Consider the following 15,000-nt stretch of genomic DNA (forward strand, 5'->3'; position numbering starts at 1 on the left):
GGAGGATGAGAGCAAAAAACAACTAGTTTTGGATTCAAAATAATGCAAATGTATGTCACTTTCCTCCTGCAGGATGTACGTTATTGGTTTTCCCTTAATGCGATAGTGAAAACTGAAACAAGCTGACCAAAACGATAGTCAACAGCCCCTCAATTTAAAAAAACACGCAACACATGTAGCTGGAAACTGTGGGTAAACGACAGTGGTTACACCTACAGTGCACCGTCAGATTATTATTTTCCCTCTCTCTTCCCACACTCGGCCTTGGGGGAGAGGTGGAGGGAGGGAGATTGAAAAGATGGATAAACAGAGTGACCAAAGACGACCTCCGAGGAAAAAGGGAGTTCAGTCTGGGGGGAAAGAGGGAGAGGAGAGGAGAGGGGAAAGAAGACGCGAGGCAGGGAAGGGTGTGGGTTAGAAAAACTATGGAGTATAGTAAGCCCCCTGTTATGACACACAAGCCTGCCCTTTATACAGAGAGAGGGAGAGAGAGAGAGAGAGTGAGAGAGAGAGAGAGAGAGAGAGAGGTGAGGGAGAGAGAGAGTGAGAGAGAGAGGTGAGGGAGATTTGTATGTTCTACACTACAGATGAGACAGAGACGGGACAGAGAGCAGGAGGATGGCAGCAGGACAGTTCACTGAGTCAGTGTAATCCAGACAAAAACAAGCATGGAAACATGTCCCAACTGTCAAAATAAAAGCCACTCTGCTCATTTTTTCACAGGGAAAATTCTAAATAGCTTCATCCAACACCAGAAAACGACTGTACATAAATTAAACCTTTCCTGATAGACTAATCTCTTGTCTACTGACGACCGTTTACTGATTAACAAGAATTCAGAGTTAGGATTAAATTTAGGGTTAGTGACTCCTTATCAGCACCTACTTCACAATAATGAATACATTTATTCATCAGTTCCTTGCATCCAGGAATTAAGTCCAGTAATAATTATGTAATTACCATCTACTATTAAAACTATTCCATGTAGTCCTATGCAGCTCAATAGCAAGAGAATATTATATATTGAATATTGAATATTGCCAGTGTTTTGGTTCCCACTGGGATCAGTTTGTATTAAAACATAACTTAATGCACAGAACTGTGTATAAAAGCATCCATTAAATAGCATTTTTTTTTTAAATCACTTTGCTGCTCTTTGACAGTTGGTATTTAACTTGTCCCACTTGTGTTTGTATGTATATTTGTTGTTCGGGAAAGCAGTTTGTTTTGACTCCGTTTTGTTAAAAGGGCTTTCTAAATAAATCTGACATGACTTGACATGTAATTTAGCAGCACCCGGGGGCATCTGACTCTACTACTGTACATAACCCACTGGATACTTTTCTCTGTGAGAAGATAAGTACTGCAGGACCAGGAACAAGACCAGAACACCGCCGCTATGATTATACACCAGTTCCTCACACACACGTATACAGATACTTACCCACAAATAGCTGCACACACACACACACACACATGCACGCACACACATGCAATTACCTCGGCCAGGACAATCAGAGGGGGATTCCACTTGAGGGAAACTAGATATGTTCACTGTTTCTCTTCCCTCTCTCTCCCCTCCTCTCTCTCATACAGTAGTTTTTTTTCTACCTGCTCTCTTTCACATTTGGCTTCCCTCTAGTTTTTTTTTTTCTCCCTGGAATGCCATCGTGTTTTCGATCTTGCCTTTTCTCTTCCTTGTACCCAGATATACATTTACTCACTGGCCATCTATGCCAACAAAAATACAGCTACTGATTTGTTTATTTTTGTCTTGTGTAAGTTTCCAGTAATCAAGACCCCCAGTGGTGTGTGAGGAGCTTCAGCCACCTATCTGACTCTACACAGACCTTTAACATATTCACCAGTGGGAGTTGTCTAAATAGGGAATAGGCTAAAGCAATGATTCTCAACCTTTTTCATATCAAGGACCCCTATTAGATGCGATTTTGTCTCTTGGACGCAAATCTGAGAATATTTTTTAATGTTAGACATGCTTTTATTCAGAATTCCATAACTATCTGTATTGTAGGTAGAGAGATATCAGTGAAACTATGATCAAAATAGTCACTCTTTTACATTCTCTAATTGTGTTAACGTCTTGTAAATGAAATAATGCTGAACTTTAACAATTCGTCAATTTGCTGGGGACCCCTGGTGGTCCCTGGACCCCACATTGAGAACCACTGGGCTAAAGTAATTCCTAGACCTGCCAGTCAACCAATGTATTCAGTCTCATTACGACAACTTACTCTCTCCTTTTTAATAGCTGTCCTCCCAGCTCCATCTCACCTCTGCTCTCACACTTGGTGCAGTAAAATTATTCTGCCTTGTTTTTTTGTGGCGGCATCACCCACCCTCTCCTCTTCCAAATCTCTCTCCACAACAAACCAGGCCTCCGACATCACCCCCTGCTACTGATTTTCTCCCTCGTCCTCCTTTTTCGCTCACTCTCTCATAAACCATAAATTGCTCTTTTTTTTACCCCCTCTCCTCATTCCCCCTCACTGTAACTCTACCACAAAACCATCAACCCCCCCCACACACTTCTCCATCCAATCCAACTCCCAGAAACTGTACCATCGTTCGCCGTTTCCCTGTCCTGTCCTCCCTCCTTCCTCTGGTTCCATTTTCATTGGGGTTTATATATGACACGATACCGCAGGCTGTCTGACCACCCATCGCCATGACAACTGGCGGCAAACATTTATCAAGCCAAACTGGGTCCAGATTCTGTCAACCACACGTTCGGCTCTGGGCGCTACTGCTGCTGAATGTGTATGGTTGTGATTGTGTTTGTGTGTCTGTGTGTGTGTGTGTGTGTGTGTGCACGCGTGTGTGTGTGTGTGTGTGTGCATGCTGTGTGTGTGTGCATGTCTGAGAAGAAAGTAAGTTTCACTGGAGCAACACTACAGTGTTCTGGGTGCTATACAGGAACACCAGTGTGTATAGCAATATGCAGAGACAGTGATGTATGCTGTTTTAATTGGACAGCCGCATTTAAGTTTTCCCTCTCTCCCTCTGTGTCTCTGTCTCTTTAATTTACATCCTCTGACTTACAGCACCTCTGTGAAATGTCCTGCAGCGGAGATGTCTGCTTTACTGTCTGTTTCTATCATCTTTATTTAATTCACTTGCAATGTTTCCCTTTCACCGGTGCTGTCCTTCGCCTTCTTCTCACCCTCTTTCACAGATTTTCTCTCCATTATCTCTATCATGTTCTGTTCTCATCCCTGTCATCCTCTCAGGGGGAGCGGGGGTGGGAGAAGTGGGGGAGTGAGAATTTAAGTCTGCGATGGTGAGAAAAAAATATGAGAACAAAAAGGAAGTTGATTGGGAGAATAATAGAAAGAGTGGAGTTGTGGATGGCTGGTGAAACAGATAATGGATGAGAGAGAGAGAATGTTTGTGCCATATGTGATAAAGCTAAAGTGAGAGAGTGTAGGCAGCAAAAACGATAGAGCGATAAGCAGAGAAGAGAAGGAATGCAAGTGGAGGAATCCCCCCCCCCCCCCCCCCCCATACACACACACACACACACACACACACACACCTGTGTTCTACATCTCAGTAAAGCATAACAGAGTGTAACAGACGTGAGATGCCTGCCGCCCGCACCAGGGGAGCTCTGCAGAAACCATTAACATTAAACGCACATACACACTCACATACATTCTCCTGTGTGACACATGCACAAGCAGGCAAACTAACACACACACACACACACACACACACACACAGGCACAGGCACATACACACACATTCATGTACAAGATCGCTAAGATGTTCCAACTTAGGTTGTACAGTGAAAAGAGCCCTGTACATGCTTGAATCAAACAGATAATGGAGTGTAATGTGTAGAACCAAACCACAGGCAACGTTTGGCTGCTGGCATATGTGTGTATGTGTGCCTGTGTGGTGTGTATTACCTCAGTGCTTAATGCATTCCTCATTCATTCATTCATTCCTCAGCTTCTGGGCGAGGAGCACTTTGCATGGCTTGAAAACTAGCTGCAGTGTGGCTAAATGCACGGATAGTTTTTCTCCAGCCTAGATGAACAAATTTGGCGTCACAAATGCCAACGTCTCAGTCTATAGATTAACTTCAGAGGGGAGGGAGCACATTTAAAGCAGGTATGAACTTATCATGCCTTGCACAACATAATTTCTTGCCCATAATCACGGCCTATTGATCTCCATTTACTTCACGGCTACATACTATAATGCAGCAGTTTAATCGCTGCTTATCAGCCGCACAAACACTAAGTGTTGGTCGACTACAATGGTCTTTTTCTCTGGTTTCCTGCTGGTGAGCAGGAATGGCTCAATGAGGTGTGTGAGGCGGCTCTGCCAGAGAGAACATGAGCAGACGGGGGAGGAGGGGAGCTGATGTTCGTGCTCCACGGAGAAAACACGCGTGGCAGAAATGCCTTATTATAGGAACTCAGACATCAAGTCTAAGAGGTGTAAATGGCTGATGCGGCCGGTGAGGTCGTGTTACACAGCTGCCGCTACTGCAGGTCAGAGGGTGTCGGCTGTAAGAGGAGATGAACCAGTAACCTTTAGGTGGAGGATGCATGGATTTCTCTGATAGCTCCCACGAACAGACATCTTCTGGTAGCTTGAGACAGGAAGCCTCAAGCGAAGATGAAATATCGCCTCACTGCTGACATCACTTGTAGATTTACTAAAAGATCAGGCTTTGAACCAATGACCATTAGGTTACAGGATCATGCATAACTTCCTATCCTTTGATCTCTCTGGCAAGTTGAGTGTGGCTATGTGTTTTAATACGCCTGCTTTTCCACTACACAAAGTCATTCTAGGAATTTCAATATGGTCAGTCACTTAATGTCATACAAGCTAACGCTCCATGGGACTCAGGGAGGCAGAGTATGACACAATTATTCACGGATATATTGTCTGTTTAAGCGGTTTGTCCATCACAGGAGCTGCAGGGGTTAATGACCATATCACCCAGTTAGACACTACAGGAGGAGGAAAGGAGAGCAACTGGTCAATGAAGAGCCATCAGTCATCAGAGCCAAGAGGATGATTTGACATACAGAGGTCTTGAGTGGTTCTCTAGGGTTCACAAGTCAAGGTCTCAAACCCAGAGACTGGATTTAGACTCTCTAAATGAGTGTGGGACGCCTGTTGAGCCTCCAAAAACCCTAAAGTATTTACTACTTATTTGCAAAGCAGCAAATGTGTTAAGACTTTTAATAGAAAGCAAAACATGTTTTAAGTGGACTTTGAAAACGTGGGGAAAAATCTCATGCACCCAACTCAAAAGACTCAAAAGATCAGCCTGTTAGACTGTAAAGTGGTTCTTACCTTTAAGAAGGACGATGAACTGGAGGCACAACAGGTATTTACGCAGCTCCATTTGTGAGAGTGGAAGGATGGAGAGGGTCTCTGCGTTTTTTTGTTTTTTTTTCTGTTTACAAAGTGGTCTCTCCCTGAGTTGGTCTAAATGCAGTGCATCGGCGCACACACACACACACACACACACACAGGCCCGCGCTCTTTCAGCTCTCTCTTTCCCCCAGAGATCCGTAAAACCTGCTCAAACGGCGCTCCAATGGCATTTCTGGTGTGTGGGGGGCAAACTTCACGACTGGTTCATTTACAACAGCAGGCTTCTATTGCAGGCAGAGTAAAAACATACACCTATTTCATTTGACAAGAAAAACATTCTTGTCTTTGAATTTGGCTTGTTTTGCACTTCATTCACCCTCTAAGCTAAAGAAAAAGAAATATAGTAATCATATAATAACTTTTAGAAGACGCTATACAAATACACAATCATAAATCTATAGGAATATTATAGGAATAGTTTAGTGATACCATAGGAGATTTAAATACCAATACGACCAGGTCACTATTAACTCACTATTGAGTATCACAGTCTCTTTGTCAATATTTCAGTAATATTATAGTGACTCCTTAGGGTAATGACTGTGTAACAAGCTGTGTTGAGGGGTAAACACAAGAAAAAAGCTCTGCCTTGTGCCTAAGTGACACTTCAGTGACCCATGGTTTGGGTCGGAAATCCCAGCACCTGTCCCGTCCAACAAGAGGCCAGTTCAGAGTCATTAAACCATCACTAATGTGTAACACCTTCCCAAATATGTTTCAGTCGCTTGCTCCTGTCAGTCAGCACCCACTTTATCCCTCTGGCTCCGTAACGCTCCTTTGAAAGATTAGGCTATCCTTGAAAGTGAATCTCCGAAACTTCATCAAGCCAACAGTTTGAAGTGAATTGCTGCGCGTGGTTCCCTTGATAACTTTATTTTCATGATCTTCGTTGATTGTTCCTTACATCCGCGGCCTTTCCCGTCATTTTCCTACGATGTAGTCTATACAGTATGTGCCCTTAGTAACGGATTTCTCTCACTTTGAAATGAAAGAGCGCATTTATCCTCAGACCTCCCCTCCCTCACTCCGTCCTGCTCCATCCACCAGACTGAGCGCCTGGTTCACATTGAGAAAACCTCAAAGCCACAGCTCGCTCGCTCGCTCTCTCTCTCTCTCTCTCTCTCTCTCTCTCTCTCTCTCTCTCTCTCGCTCTTTCAGATGTCTCTTCACTTTTGACTTAGTTTCATCCTTTGTTTCATTTGTTAATTGCTTTCACAGATAAGGCAGCTGTAGCTCATCTTGTGGGACATAATGATGTACTTTTGATTAATTTAGATTTCTGGACATCTTATATTATTTGCCAGGTTTTATAATTACTGGTGGTCAATTGATCAAAAGTAAGGGACATGAAAAATGTACATGAACAGTAGACCTTGGGTGTGTATTTGGACCATTTTGAGAATGCCCATCTCTCTTGCATGTGTAGTCTAATCTAGGGATTCCCAAACCTTTTCATCACCCCAAATATGCATCATACCACCCAACCCCATTTTAGGACTTTGAGCCCCAGTTAACTGTCTAAACTGTATAAGGAGATAAAAGTGAAGTGGAAACTACGTTGAAAACAATCTTCCTTTATAGACCTATACTTTCACTGTGTTAACTTCTAGTGAGTGATATAGTGTGTTGGTGAAATGAATCTGTTGGTAACCAACAGCCAGCCTCTGTTTTTGACTTGCAGACTCTTGTACAGCTCTCGGGCGCCCCCTTCAGGTCCTCGGACCCCTCAGTTACCTCTCTCTCTGTCCAGAGAGTGGCGCCACATGGAGCTGGACCGTTTCAAGGCTGTTGCAATGAGACATGAGTAGGGTACCTTCTTCCATCAACCAGTAATATGCTGTCTGTAAGAGATTCATACATTGCATAATATCAAAAGACATTCCATCTGCAGTTTCCACAAAATGCCTATCACTCAAAATGTTGTTTGTCTCACAAGGCCAGCTGGTCAAGAATTAATCAATTAATTTATTTATTTATTTATGATGTGGTGACAGGGTATGATGTAACCCCACTATGCATTGCAGACCTTTTAAAACCATCATTCATGGTAGAATGTCATGAACAAGAACTTCAAGGACTAACAACTTAGAGACACCAGATGAGGGCCTGAGAACGATCAGGCGCGACACTCTCTCCATTAAAAATACTTTTTATGTTAGATATAGCCATGATAGCAGTGTAGCCACAAGAGCTCAGTATTTTGTAGACAAATTAAAATTTTATGTATTGAACTGTTCATAATAGAGTCATGGTGGACTGAAAATGACCACAGCTACAAAGTTTACTGCTAGTGACATTAATACTTCTACTATTTCCACTATTTCTAGCAGTTATACCATTTCTCCTTCTGCCTCTATTTCTACTGCTATTACTGCTACTGCTGCTACTACTACTACCACCAGTATTACTACTGTACTCTTACTGCTGCTGCTACTACTACTACCACTAGTATGACTACTACTACTACTGCTACTGCTACCACTAATAGTAGGCTACTACCACTGTACTGTTACTGCTGCTACCCCTGCTACCACTACAAGTACTTCTACTGTACTATCACTAGGCCTACTACTACTAATACTGCCACTAGCACTGCTACTGTACAATTACTACAACTACTGCTACCACTAATAGTACTACTACTGCATTATTACTGCTGCAGCTCATTTGCTGCTAAAACAACTTTCATTCATCACCACTTGGTGTCACTATGCTTCAACTAATGTATTTCAAGCCAGCTAAACAGCCAGGCCTTAGTTTTTTAAGACTGTAACAGCAGTGAACCAAGTTGGGTTGTCTCCTCTTATAGCTAATTGGAAAGATTATCCATGGTCAGTTTGTCCTGTCCTCTGATTGTTAATGCTATGACTCGGGAACAGTCAGCTGATCTCTGAGCGGGGCATATGCTGAATTCCACCCATATCTATCTTATTTGTGGTAATGTTAAATGTCTTTGTCTGTCTCTCGTAAATCAACTTTACCAATCAAGAGTCACAGTGTGGTGAGGGAGTTCTGCCAGGACCAAGAGAGAGAGAGAGAGAGAGAGAGCTATCGGTTTGGAGTCTAAAGGCTCAACTAAGCAAAGACATCTTGAAATGAGAAGTGCTTCATTATCTTTGATTTATGTAATTGGTTGGGAAAATAAGAAAATGACAATTGGATAATTGACTTCAAACTTAGTAATTTGTTTCACGATTCGTGGTATCACCATCATTGCCCTGGCTATTACTGCCTTCTTCTCCTTCTTCTTCTTCTTCTTCTTCTTCCACCCTCTCTCTCTTCCTCTTCCTCATCTTAGCTTTATCTTAGCTTTTCCGCTTCTCATCTCCTCTGCCTCTTGGTTGCAGCCACAGCAAATCTAGTGAGAAGCATGTGATTGTATGGTCAGATGATAGCAGTGCACAACAACAATCCAAAGAAACACACACACACACACACACACACACACACACACACACCGATGTGCACACATGCACACAAAAATGCACTACTATGCATCATGCACATACAATAGACAGCAGTATTAATGTCAAACAGAGTCCATGCAAATACACATGCACAATACAGATCTGGACATACACATGCCCACATATACAAACACACGTAGACAGACACATACACACACACTGGTTTGCAGTGACTCACATTAGCATTGTTTGGCAGGTGGCTGTTAACTAGACTGGCAGCATAGTAGTGCTGACTGGCAGCCTTACGTAAAGTCAGATGAGTTAGCTCACACGCAACCAGCCTCACAGTACACAACCACAGATTCCTCCACAGAGGTAGAACCAGTGTGAGAGCCAAAACACACACACACACACACACACACAGACACACACACTCACACACAGCAGTCTCTCTCACACCAGTGGGAGCTATGCAGGACCACATTAACGTCAGGCATAAAGCTGAACTATGCAGTCGAGCTGCTGTCAGATGCAGAGTTGAGGAAATACTGTTGTGACAACTCATAAATGAATACAATGCAGGCTATAATTTTTTACTAATTACTGCTACACAACAAGTACTGAATATAGCTGTCGTCTGTTTTCCTGGTCTTTCCTGTCATGGCAAATAAACATTTGAAGATGGGGTGTAAACGGAATGCCCGCTATGCCTACTACAGTAGTTGGCATGTCCGTGGGATATTTTGTCTGTTGAATGATCAGTAAATCAATGTCAGCCATAGAGCTTGGCTGTGCAGATGGATAGATAGGGGCAGCAAGATACCATAGCACGGACATGTTACATATTATGAGTGTAGCAGGTGTGATATATGGATAAGTTAGACAGTAGTGGCGGTGAAGTGTCAGTGCTGTAGTAGACAAGCCTGTTTTCTACCTGTCAGCCGGCACTCCTAAAGTGTCAGCGCTGTTGGGTTTGGCAGGAGACGCTGGCAGCATTTTACACCTGTGGTTATAATGATATTCTATGTATTAGTGTACAGCGCTTCTCTCTCTCTGTTCCCATAAGTTGTATTGCTATTTGTTGCAGAAATGTTCAGTTTATTGGTCTCTCATACATACAGCAACTTGTGGGTAAGAGCGTTTCAGTCCATAACTCTTTGTGTGTGTGTGTGTGTGTGTGTGTGTGTGTGTGTGTGTGTGTATGTAGTCCAGCAGCCAGTCATTTCTTTTTTACAAGGTGTGCCTCCTCCACCCATGTTCCCAAACCGCAGCCCACTGCAACCAATCACATCACACCACAGCACACACCTCAGCCCCAGTGTTAAAGCATGTCCAGCTATGACATCCTGGTCTCCGGTATGCCTTGGCCTGGCCACTGTCTGGAATTGGTCTAAAGAGGAAAGAGATGGAGAGAGTGAGGTGGAGAGGAGAGGAGAGGAGAGGAGGGAGAGAGAGGGTGATAAACTGAACCTCATGTATTCAGTAATCAGACTCTGTAAATCTACCATTGTTCCGACTCTGACTCCAGCCCAGCTATTGTTTTCCCTCTCTCTGGAATTTCTTATCTTATACGTCTCTATTTAGATCCTCCCTTTGATTCCCAGAGGCTCTCAGTGTGTATTTACTGTTTGATGAATGCCATAAAATAAAGCTCATGTCAGGGTTTTATGCACGATAAACCCGATGATCTTTAATAAAAACACAGTAGCTGTGGAGGATATACGTTTATCTTATCAAAACATGTTATCTGGATTTTCGTCTGGGTGAAAGGTGCATGTGTGTTTGTGCGTGTGTGTGTGTGTGTGTGTGCATTTGTGAGCCTGTGTGTGAGTGTGTGTGTGTCTGAAGTGGGATGATCCTATAAAAACAGAATGAGTCATGGAGTTCTGACAGTTGATCACCCTGTAATGCCTGATGATCCTCCTGGGCGCCTCCCTCCATATGCCCACTCTCTCCCCCTCTGCCACCTCTCTCTCTCTCTCTCTCTCTCTCTCTCTCTGTCTCTATCTGGCTCTCTCTCTCTCTCTCTCTCTCTCTCTCTCTCTCTCTCCCCCATCCCTTCTATCTCTCTTTCTATCTTTGCCTGCCTCTCCCTCTGTCTATCCAGGGGTCAGTGTTGGAGTCTGTAAACAGATTTAGCAGCACAGGGTCCATCTCTACAAAGACCTCATTCAATCCACCTCTGCCATATACTGAAGGACCATTGTCCCTTACAGAGAGGAGCATGATGCTCACCCCAGGCACTGATCTGGGAGCAGTTTGATGACTCTCCCCACTGGGTTACATGAGGGGCTTTGCTGACTGTAGATCACGTCCAAGAACACTGTTCATAATTGACCTTTGCCTTGTATGTGTAGAGTAAGTGAAGATGAAATGTGTTCTTCCATAAAAGTAGACGAGGAAGATTGGGTCTGATACAAGGAAGCATTTGTCCTTAGCTCACCCCTCCCTCAGCGTCTGACTCAACCTCTCCATTCCTCTCCTCTCCTCTTTGACTTTATTTTCCTCAGATGGAAGGATTCTCCGCTCAGATGGTGGACAGTTTTTGAAGGTCGTTTTTAGGTGTCCAATGAGGCTGAATGGGCCAAGGTGCATGTTACTTGCAATTTCCGGGGTTGGACTCCCTTCCATGACCTTTATTGCATGTCTTCACCACTCTCTCCCATCCTGTCACTTTCAGCTGTGCTTCTTGATAAAGCAAAAAAGACTGATTTTATTGAAGATCATAGGTAGAACTTTCGGTGCGTGTGTCTGTGTTTGTGTATGTGTGATTGCACGCTTGCATATGTGCGTGTGTGAATGCCAAACGTGGTTTTGATGACTACTTTTTGCTACTTTCTCCTGTAAACACTGAAACTGTGAGGAGGCAAGAGCAGCAGTGTGTGTGGTATGCCTTTATGTGTACTATTCTTGACCAACATTTTACAAGAGGCCTCAAAGGTTCCTGGGTGGTCTAAACTGCTCTTGCCACAGGAGATTGGTGTACTTTGCTGCTGTGTATGTGTGTGTGTTAGCGTGGATGTGTGTGTATCAAGTTGTGCGGACTTGCAGGTGCATGTGGGTGTAAATCAATATCTTCGGCAGAGACAGTACAGTATGTGTGGGTGTTGTTAAATGGCGCTCGCCTATCATCAAACTGTCACATGCATGCTCTGTCTGTCTGTGAATGTGTGTGTGCAGCAACAGGCTGTCACGAACACGTTGTGAGGGAATGGGCCTCTTTTACCCATCATGCTCTCCTGCTTAGCCACCTGCGGGGCATTTTTCCTCGAGGCCCTCCCACTTTCTTTACTATCTAACCCAGAATGCACTTGACCCGCGTCAATAATTGCTTCAACCAGAATGCAAATCATCCATCAAGCCTTTTGTGACTTACACTGAAGCATGCAGACGCACACACACACACTCCGCTCCTCCTCCCTGCGCATAAATCATCTATCAAATTGAGCTTAGAGACAGCACCTCGGGGCACCTAAACTAATCTGCTCACACAAACTCTAGCTTTCTATTCAAATATCTACTGATTGCTTATGCTAACCTCATTAGGATGAAGAGTATCGGATTTCCACTTACCTTCTGACTGATGAAGTGATGAAGCTGTGTGCACTCCATCATTCAGGTGTCTGTATTGTTTGTGTGTGTGTGTGTGTGTGTGTGTGTGTGTGTGCGTGCGTGTGTGCAGGTGTTTAAATTATTTTCGATGTCCCTTTCTATTGCTTGATGTACTGGGAGTGTGCAAGTGAGATATGTTTTGCATGTGAAAGATGTTAAACTTGATGTTGCCAAACGATTCAGATGTCCAGTCTGAGTCATTTCTTCTGGTCCCTGTGACTTTTCTCGGTGAAGCCAACGATCTGCAGGGATAACGACGTGTTTTGAATATCAGCAGCAGAGACCGTTTGTGTATGTGGCAGTTTTTGCAAACCTTGTACGGGGATCTTTGTGTTTTCACAGGTTTTTGTGTGAATGCACCAGGCAGTTTGTCTATCCGCCTTTTGGGTGAACTAGGGGCGTGTTTTATGAGCTGCATGTACAGTGTGAGTGTTTGATGGTATGTGTGAAGAGTTCACAGAATGTGTGTGTTTAGTTCGGTATGTGAACGTGTGTGTGTGTGTGTGTGTGTGTGTGTGTGTATGTGTGTTTTTTTTACGGGGGTCCGGTACGGGCCGAGCGTTTTGAAGGGGGCCAGACAGCTGCCTTTTACTGCCCCAGGGGGTAATAAACAGGGAGGGAGGGGTAGTTATTTACCCCTTTTATTAGGGCAGGAGGCAGAGGAGGGGACTTTATTGGGGTCACACTGTAACTACACACAGCTGCAGGGCAAAAAGAGAGAGAAAGAAGAGATAGTGTGTGTGTGTGTGTGTGTGTGAGAGAGAGAGAGAGAGAGAGAACAGTTTTAGTATCCCTAAATTCCTCTCTCAGGTACCCCTCTCTATCTAGTTTTTACTTGCTGTATCATACTGTGTGTGTGTGTGTGTGTGTGCGCGCGCGTGTGTGTGTGTGTGTGTGTGTGCCTGCATACCTGTGTCATTCCTATGTGTGTGTGTGTGTGTGTGTGTGTGTGAGAGAACCCCAGGTCATCCATCTTTCTCTCCAGTCCTTTTTCCATTTCCAGGTCCCTTAACAGCCCTCTCCTTGTTAAGCACATCTGCTGTCAATCAACTGTACCCTGTAATCCAATTGGCATTTCCTGCCTGTTGGAGACACGCCCACTGACCCTAACTCCCTGGCCAATTGCTGATTGGTCAGGGGGCCAGTGTCCAGCCAAGAAACAGTCCCAAGTTCACCTCTATTCCTCTCATCATCCTCCATGGTTGCCATAACAACAGATGTTCTATAAATGAGGATCTGATGCTGATGTCAGTCAGCCTTTAAAGGCCTTCCAGAAAATTATGAACAAAATATACCCAATTGCTGAGCAAAATATGGAAATAAAATGTTGAAAGCAGAATCTTGAGCCATCACTCCCACAGCTAACTCTCACATGCCAGGGAAAACTACAGGATGAGCAGATCCATATGAAACGAGAGATAAAAGTGCGCAGAGGGTGGAAAAATTGAAATGGAAAGCGTTGCAGTGGTGAAATATGGTGAGAGAGGAATGAGTGGAAGAATGAGGGCATGTGGCAGTGAGATGATTGACAGGGCCCCCCCCTGTCAATCAGGGGGGGCAGAAAAATTGAGAGGGAGAGAGATACTCAAAGGGGTGGAGGGGACAGACAAGTTATTCTAGTTGCAGACAGCTGACAGAAAGCCTAAAATAAGATGGAGCCCTCTAATGTGTGCATATTCTATACAGCTATACTCACAAACCATAAAATGAATGCACCATTAATGCTTTTTATGTTTCTAATGGTTTTGAGTAGGATGTGTGTGGGAGCAAAGAGTCAACATCAAGCTGAGGCAATATCATGCTTTATTGTCTTCACATAGAAAGTGTTGTTTCCTATGATCACATTTCATATAAAAGAGACACAAAGTAAAAACCTTAGTAGTACTGTATCAGGCTCTAGTGTAGTAATAAATATAAAACTTTGTCAGGAGATAGAAAAGGGCAACATTGTGGGGGGGGGGGGGGGGGACACATCAAAACTGACCTGAAACTGGAAGAGCTCATAGATTGGTTTACACAACTACAAATATAGTCACATACTGACACGTACACACACATACACACACACACACACACACCTCCTCCTCAAATACATGGGCTATCACCCAGACAATCACACATGCAACGCAACATACACTTCAACGTTTACAACCCTAGCGGGTCACGTTCGTGGAGTTAGAAAGACAGACTGATAACTCAGCAACTAAGACCAAGGTGTAGATATGCGACATACTAGATCCAATGACTGGACTAATTACATAGTGAAGCTAACAGAGATACTGGTGCAGAACTAGACTCTATAGACTTGCTATCTCCCAGCGCTGGGGGGGGGTGACATAAGTGGTGGTGATGGGCAGAGGGAGAGGGTGGTGGTGGGACGAAGAGTGAAAAGTGCTCTTGTTCATTCTCGTTCGTAGACTCTGGTGCATATCATGTCGTCTGCACTCATGGTCTGAGAAGAGAGGAGAAGGTGGATATTAAATATGAATACTCACATGTACTCAAATGGCAAAAGTATTGGCACAGTGAGCTAAGTCAGTCTTGTGAGTCAGTCTTTTTT

General features: G+C 43.9%; 2 protein-coding genes across 2 annotated transcripts in view; both read right to left on the bottom strand.

Annotated features, from left to right (window-relative positions):
• Positions 1-6,434, bottom strand: part of itga10 (integrin, alpha 10) — a 24,773-nt gene extending 18,339 nt beyond the window's left edge. Inside the window, exon 1 of the mRNA XM_071545275.1 lies at positions 5,338-6,434. Within this exon, the coding sequence (XP_071401376.1) occupies positions 5,338-5,389 (52 nt within the window). The 5' untranslated portion in view covers positions 5,390-6,434. The remainder of the gene's footprint in view (positions 1-5,337) is intronic.
• A 7,801-nt stretch (positions 6,435-14,235) lies between these two features.
• The window catches only part of crabp2a (cellular retinoic acid binding protein 2, a), a 2,637-nt gene continuing 1,872 nt past the window's right edge, over positions 14,236-15,000 (bottom strand). Inside the window, exon 3 of the mRNA XM_071545278.1 lies at positions 14,236-14,892. Coding sequence (XP_071401379.1) covers positions 14,842-14,892 — 51 coding nt within the window. The 3' untranslated portion in view covers positions 14,236-14,841. The remainder of the gene's footprint in view (positions 14,893-15,000) is intronic.

The sequence above is a fragment of the Centroberyx affinis genome, unplaced genomic scaffold (assembly GCF_046629955.1).
Source record: "Centroberyx affinis isolate AG114_WGS23_722 - 3 ecotype Tasmania unplaced genomic scaffold, CSIRO-AGI_Caff_v1 ptg004841l_1, whole genome shotgun sequence".
In the NCBI taxonomy this organism is placed as follows: Eukaryota; Metazoa; Chordata; class Actinopteri; order Beryciformes; family Berycidae; genus Centroberyx; species Centroberyx affinis.